The sequence below is a fragment of the Lactuca saligna genome, chromosome 9, assembly GCF_052625555.1.
Source record: "Lactuca saligna cultivar CGN05327 chromosome 9, ASM5262555v1, whole genome shotgun sequence".
NCBI classification, from domain to species: domain Eukaryota; kingdom Viridiplantae; phylum Streptophyta; class Magnoliopsida; order Asterales; family Asteraceae; genus Lactuca; species Lactuca saligna.
The window spans coordinates 48,822,121-48,829,148 of NC_136425.1; the positions used below are offsets into that span (position 1 = coordinate 48,822,121).

At 33.2% G+C, this 7,028-nt stretch overlaps 1 protein-coding gene across 1 annotated transcript; it reads right to left on the reverse strand.

Annotated features, from left to right (window-relative positions):
* Positions 1-985: 985 nt before the first annotated feature.
* LOC145017341 (sec34-like family protein) lies at positions 986-6,388 on the reverse strand. Its single transcript, XM_078975387.1, has 25 exons — positions 6,101-6,388; positions 5,890-5,988; positions 5,261-5,344; positions 5,061-5,168; positions 4,919-4,963; positions 4,746-4,820; positions 4,573-4,668; positions 4,405-4,482; positions 4,234-4,319; positions 4,074-4,140; positions 3,921-3,983; positions 3,748-3,849; positions 3,552-3,656; positions 3,373-3,465; positions 3,188-3,276; positions 2,888-3,107; positions 2,710-2,796; positions 2,511-2,627; positions 2,394-2,426; positions 2,151-2,300; positions 1,929-2,045; positions 1,745-1,837; positions 1,541-1,666; positions 1,360-1,460; positions 986-1,249 (listed from the first exon to the last, which is right to left on the reverse strand). The coding sequence occupies exons 2-25, from the start codon at positions 5,971-5,973 to the stop codon at positions 1,120-1,122; spliced, it is 2,349 nt and encodes a 782-aa protein (XP_078831513.1). The 5' UTR covers positions 5,974-5,988; positions 6,101-6,388; the 3' UTR covers positions 986-1,119.
* Between the last annotated feature and the right edge of the window lie 640 nt (positions 6,389-7,028).

Below are 7,028 nucleotides of genomic sequence, written 5' to 3' on the forward strand. Positions count from 1 at the left end.
GTAAACCCTTTGATAACTAAACTACTAATTGAACATTTTAAAACATTAATGTTGAAATATTATGACCTTTTATCCACAAATGGTTTTTTTAGAACATCTAGTGAGTTAGTATATGTATGAGAATGAACTCATGACTTTTTGTTAGACACTTTGTTAGTCAAGTAGGCTAACTCCAACTTGTTTTTATCCACAAATGATGTTTAAACATTTTGGAAAATGATTATGAAATTAATTAAATATTTTTTTAGACCATACAATGGGCAGTTCATCAAGACGTGCAGACAACTCTTCGGCATGAGAAGTAGGTTGATAGGGTCCTATTGACTTAGTGGAATAATCGCTCGAAGAATGTGTATGAAGCCGAAAGACATAACATCCACTTATATCGGTGTTGTGTTGTCAGATTTCCTAGTTGTTTGAAATATACAAACCATTTCTATAATGACCCATCAATTATCATCAATTTGGACTTAAATAGATGTTAGTTAAACGTCTGCGAATATTCAAGGAAGATCGTGAATCAATAATGAGGTCCTTACATTTGAAATCGGTAACGTTTGCATAGTGAAGAAGATAAATTCCATTTCTCACGAGTAATAAATGCATACACAACTCCTTTATTGAGGCCCCATTACGTTGATGTCGTTACCACATGAGAATGTGGAAGGAATAAAAGCTCACGAATGTATCCTCGCCTCATTTTGTCTGGTTACTTTTATATATTTCACATTTCAAATTTGTTTTTTCAAGTTTCTTTTATTACTACTTTTCATATAAAAGAAATTTAACCAAAACAATCCAATGATATAGGTTAAAAGAATAACTAAAAAGACACAACTTTTGGCCTTGAAGGGCAAAATCTTCAAACTTGACTATAAGTTTTGTTTTGGGATAAGAAAGTTTTTACTTTATGGCCTTATAATATCTGTATCTTTTAAAAACATTATTATAAAATGAGGGAAGGCCACAAATACATATATGCCTCTTCACATAAAAAAATAACAGATAATATGAAAAGCCTTGAAACAAAACTTGTGAAATCCTAATATAGGTTTGATGAGTTTCATGTACCTTGATCTTTTTGGTATATCTCTACATAACATTTGGAATTATCAAACTCTATATAAAATTGTCAAGCTGTGCTTGAAGTTCCTGAATGGACACCATCTTTATGTTATCAATTTCCTCATGAGAGTACTCCTTTTTCAGCAATGATTCTACTTGTTCATGAGCTTCTATGATATTCGTCCTGAACAAAAAAAAAAACATCAAATTATTCAACTCCCTCATTCCAAACCTTGACTTCACATTGACCATTTTTATCAAACATCTAAAAGAAATTTTGATTAAAAATCTTACTTGATTGGTTTGAAAAGTATTGTACGTGTCGATGGATTTTGCAGATAAAGCTTCATTTTCTCCATCACTCTTGGCAGCTCATTTTGCATGCCTGCATTCACCTGTACCAAAACAATATAACTTTTAAAAAATAATAATAATAATAATTGGTTTAAAAAATAATGGATTTATAAGCACATACCTTCTGCACGATTTCAGCAACCTTATCTGGTGAAGCAAACGCGTGCTCCTTGAGTGATTTTCCCATAGCTGACTCTAACTTTTGATTTTGACCACCTGATGACAATGCCACCCTGACAGCTGTCACCTTCAAGAAAAAAAAAATGTTTATTCAGGTTGTCCCCTTATTTATTTTGCTGAAAAAGAGAGAAGATAAATAACTAACCTTTGTAACAAAGGAAAGCATGGGGTCTACTACTAGCTTAGTAACTGACATGATAAACTCTTCACATGTGGCTTTCAGGTTTTTCTCAAGTTCCTACATTTAAAAATACAAATTTACAAAAAAACAATATAATTAAATCAAAACAAAAAAAAAAGTAACAAATCCTGAATTACTAACTGTATACCTTCTTTGCATCAATTTGACTTTCCAAAACTCGAGGCGATAGTGTCCTTGCCAAAGAAGTTGACCTTGACCAATCAAATAATGAGGTTTGACCTCTAAGGATTCGTCTCAGATGCTCCTGAAGTGATCACATACAAATGAATACAAACTTTCAGATTCTTCTAAGAGATTATTGTTTTTTTTTTTTTTTTTTGAAAAAGGAGAAGTTGAAGTAGATACTAACCAACAAATGGGAGAAATCCAGTTCCTTGTGTGTGACTGAGAATTCTATGTCAAAAGGTGCAATCTGTTCTCTTAATATAAGAAGATGCTTGATGAGAAAAAGTTGTCCATCCATTTGTGATGATCTTTTTGCAACAAGTTTGCTTGCTTTCTGTAGCAAACAAATAAAATGAAACATTCGATGACATTAAAATAATTACAGACCAAATGTTGAAACAAATCTGAAGCAATTAAATTCACTTACTTGGATGGATAAAGAGCAAACCTCAACAGCTTCCTGAAGAATGGGAAGAAAAAAAATGGAATTGAATTAAAAAAATAAAAACTAAAAAATATTATGAGATGTTGAAAATTCGCAGACCTGTGCAAGGCCTGTAAAAACTGCTTGCTCCAGACAGTTATATAGTTTTGAAAGACAGGATACGGTTTTTTCCAGTGGAGGGTACCAAGTCTTGACAACATCTGAACTCAGTTCAATCTGCAAATTAATAATTAAAAAATTATAGAATTTATATATACATATATATAGGATTAAAAAGGTGATTTAAGAAGTTAGTTACAGAAGTGGGATCTGATTTGATCTCAGGTGATTGTTCCAGCTTTCCAGGGTAATCCAGATCTTCATCCAAAGGGAGATAATTTGCTATCTAAGATGAACATGAAATAGAATTTAAACAGCTCATTAGTGATGAAATTGGAATTATTTTAATAAAAGGATAATATGAAATGACATAATACCTCATCACGAATATGTGTTCGAGCACGGAAGGTTAACCTTTCGTGAATATCTGCTAAAATTCTGTCCAATGTAGGCCGAATTCCAGCCAAAGATTCACTTCTTCTGCTCAGTTGTTCTCCTATAACTTCTATTTTAAGAATATCCACAAGTTCACAAAGAACATCAAGATTTGTTTCATGGATTAACTTTGGTCTCAGTGTATCATACAAGAAAGTACATCTGTAAACACGAAAGCAGCATTTCAATTTTCAACAAATACACATTAAAGATTATATAAAAGAATTCCATTTATAACTTACAGTGGATCTACCAAAGGAGCCAGACTTGTTATATCCTCTGAAGTTGATGGGAAGAAATGGTCAAACAGTTGGTGCTCCAGTTGGCAAACCTGTCAAAGTGATTAGGATACAAACAGAAGTTTTATACTCTTTTTTTACTGTTTTTATTCACATACATAAAAGCAAAAACATTATAAATTAGATACCTGCATCAAGTACGCACATCCGGATCTGGTTAAAGAAGGTAAAGTCTCCTTTTTGGAATATTCTGAAATCCTTTGAGATACTATGCCTTTAACCTGGATGACATAAAGAAGATGAATAATTACAATCACATCATATAGTGAAAAATTCTATAAAAAAAATTAAAAAAGTGAAAGCTCACCAAAGATAGGCGTTGTTCACAGTATATTCTGTGACATTCTGAAAGAATTTGAACATACTCTTTCCTTGAAGATCTTCTTTCGATTTCTTCAAGTACTGGTTTAAGCTGTGCATACATATGTTGCTACTATTAGGTTTGTTTGTTAATGGAGTTAAAGGGATCATCATGACATATAGAAAGTAAGATATTTTTTTACCTCACTTGCAGCTGCCTTGAAGCGGACATATATGATAGATGCCTCAACACCCTCAGAAACAGTTGCTTTATTTCCACCACTACCCTTGAGTGCTGTTTGGACCTGTACAAAAAAAAAATTTAAAAACATTTTTGTTCTAGTAAAGTAAAAGTGCTTTGCTTCAAAATATTTACCTGAGAAGTACTACTTTTGAGAACAGAAAGAACATGAGCACGTATCATTCCCAAGGCTCGAGACTGTAATTATGTTAATTAGATAAAATATCAAGCAAATTCAAATTGGGGAATTAAAAACCTGATTTTTAGAAGGAAAAATGTGTTACTTACTTGAAGTTGACGAAATTTGACCAGATAAACATTGGATTCAGCATACTGAGGATTATTTTCAACATACCTAAACACCCCATAAAACTGATGCATTAATATATGATAAGAATAGTAATTTTGAACCAAGTAAATAAAGACTAGTGTTGAGTAATTTACTTACGTGATGCAATCATCGAGTTTTTTAAGTTGTGGAAGAAAGTTTTCACTTGCAACATTTGTATTTGAAGAATAAAAGCTGGTAGCAACCTGCAATACACAGTATGAACAAGACTTAATTTAACAAAATCTTTATTAGAAACTAGTTGATTTAGGCTATAAATAATACTCTTACATTCTCTAATTCATCAAAATAATTGAGTTTATTGCGAAGGGATTCTGCAAACTCGATCAATCGTTGTTTCTCTATTACCTGCAATGTAGAAAGATTAATTAGCCAAACACTCAGATATGACTAAACATATGTTACTAATATTAATTATAAAATCAAACAGGACCCCACCATTCGGTCACATGCATCATGAAGGGTTTTGGTCTTTGTTGCAACTACTTGATGTTGCATTTGTAATTCATTAAACAAATCAAGGGTTTCATCCACCTGAAAAGGTGTAATGGTTAAGTTGACTTGTCAACTAGGTAAACATAAAAAAACATGGAACAAAAGTTTATGTCTACCTGCTGAAGAATACTATCACATGTCTGTATCCTTTCAGTTAAGGTGCTAACATATTGTTGATACTTCTCTTCTGTCTATGAAATAGTATAAATCAGATGTTAAGGGATAACCAGTGTTTGCTCAAAGGAAAACAAGAAAACAACAGGGGAAAGAGGAAAGACATGGTACTAACCTCTGATTTCATTGCTGCTTCAAGATCTGTAAACCACTTGTAAAACTGTATTAAGATTTAAGGTCAATGTGTGTCCATTAATTCATCAAGAAAAGCATATTGTAATGAAATCCAGGCTGAGACCCGTTACATACTTACATACCTGGTTTGTATTGACCAAAACACCATCTATTTCACCAGATTCTTCCACAGTGCCATGCTTTGTTGAAACAGATAAACCATTATTCTCTCTGGATATATTTTCCTGTGACTGTAGACCATATTATTGATCACAATATCAGCAAATTATGCAATAGACATGATGCACATTCAAGTAAATGTTATGTACAAGCAAGAACTCACCAATTTGGAAGGAAATGGTCGATCCACAACTGCATGAGAGAGTGCTATTATTGCTGCATGTTGCTGCTCAGTCAAGGGAGCATTCTGTACAATAAAAACAAGCACTGGATAAGCACCTAAATAAGACAGCACTTCAATATATTATTCAGTGAAAAATGTGCACAGGTACATAACAAGACTAAATTTCCTCAATTTCACCTTATAACTTCCAGTGAGATATCATTAGTGTTATACATTGTTAAGTTTCATCCACCCTCCCACCACTGGAGTCCACTATCAAAAAGAAGTAGGAAAAAAGCAATTTTGGCGCAACAAGACTAATTTCCTCAATTTGGCCACTCACAGTTATACATCTCACTGATATTTAAACTGTTGGAAACTGATCTTCAACTTCCAAATGAGGAATCCTAATTGTAAGACTCCTCCTTCTGTTAGAAATGTTATTCAAAGCCTTCTCTTTCAGTTTCGATTTGACAAAGCCCATTTCTATGAATACATCCGCTAACATTCAAGTTTTGTAATAGTAAATTTTGCCAACAACTTAGCTATTCCAATTGAAAATTGTAGAACTACACGACTTTTAAGATCAAGAAACAGTAAATGATATGACAAATTGACAAGAACAGAACCTGTTCCCACGTAGAGGCGAAGTTGTAGCCTCTAGAAACAGCTTCTGAATTTGGAACGCCTGTTCTGGTGGTAGTAGTAGTCATTTCCTTATTCGTTAACTGATTTCATCAACATTGAGGGAAAATTAGTTGAAATGTTAATAATTGCTGAACTGTAAGAAAATTTTATATACTGGTGATGAACACATAAATGAGATCTGGTAGAAATTACCTATTCTGAACACAAATCGTCGTTCAAGGTTCGAAATTAATGAAAACCCCTTCACGTATGCCGTTTGCAGTGATCGAGTTCACAATGTTCAGATTTCTAAATCGGCGTTTGAAAACCCCTTCAGCTAATACATATATCGCAAGCCTGGACAGAAGATTCTCGACGGCTTTGAAGCTCCGATGCGTGCAATCTTGCAGAAATCTCGTCGGAATTACAGTTAACTGGGAGAGGAGGAGAAATCTCGTCGGAATTACAGTTAAATGGGAGGGGTGAAGGGTACGCTTTTACTTTATGTGAAAATATAAATGATAAAATAAATCAGAGTAAATTACGTATTTTGTCCTGATAGACATAAAATGATCATTTTTCCCTTAGCTTATTTTTTTCTAATTAATTTATTTTTAAATAATTGTTTGTATCTTTATTTAAAAAATCAATCCCACCACCATCACCACCTCTATTTATTTATCACCACCACCATGGATGCTCAAAAAGAGCAAAAATACAAACCGAGAAATCCATTTAACTTATGAATCATAACACATTCAAACCTAAAATCAAATATGGAAATCAAACAAAGAAGTGAAATCATAAATCTAACCTAGAAATTCATTCCAACCAAAAATCAAATCAAGAAATCGAATTCATAAATCAAATTTGTGCAAACCCATAGGCAGATACGAGTGAAACATGAAAATATACATGGGAAGGTAGGGCAAGAACGGGGTCTGGGTTTTTGTTCATCGGAAAAAGCCTCAGCATCGACGATTTTCTATTGAGTAGTATTCCATGGGATGTAATATCGATTCCACCAGGACCTTCGACTCCAATCTACCTTTCACCATACTCGATTTCTCTGCTCCGGCTATATCTTGAACAAAAACCAGAAGAACACCAAATCAAACTTAAACCCAAACAAATCAGAAAA

What these genes read in the sequence shown, in the direction of transcription:
- LOC145017341 (XM_078975387.1), bottom strand. Translation starts at nt 5,973, where the DNA reads ATGACTACTACTACCACCAGAACAGGCGTTCCAAATTCAGAAGCTGTT. An exon ending in GTGATAGTATTCTTCAGCAG is followed by an intron (nt 4,669 to 4,745) that starts GTAGACATAAAC and finishes ACACCTTTTCAG; the next exon opens with GTGGATGAAACCCTTGATTT. An exon ending in TGGATTTCTCCCATTTGTTG is followed by an intron (nt 2,046 to 2,150) that starts GTTAGTATCTAC and finishes TGATCACTTCAG; the next exon opens with GAGCATCTGAGACGAATCCT.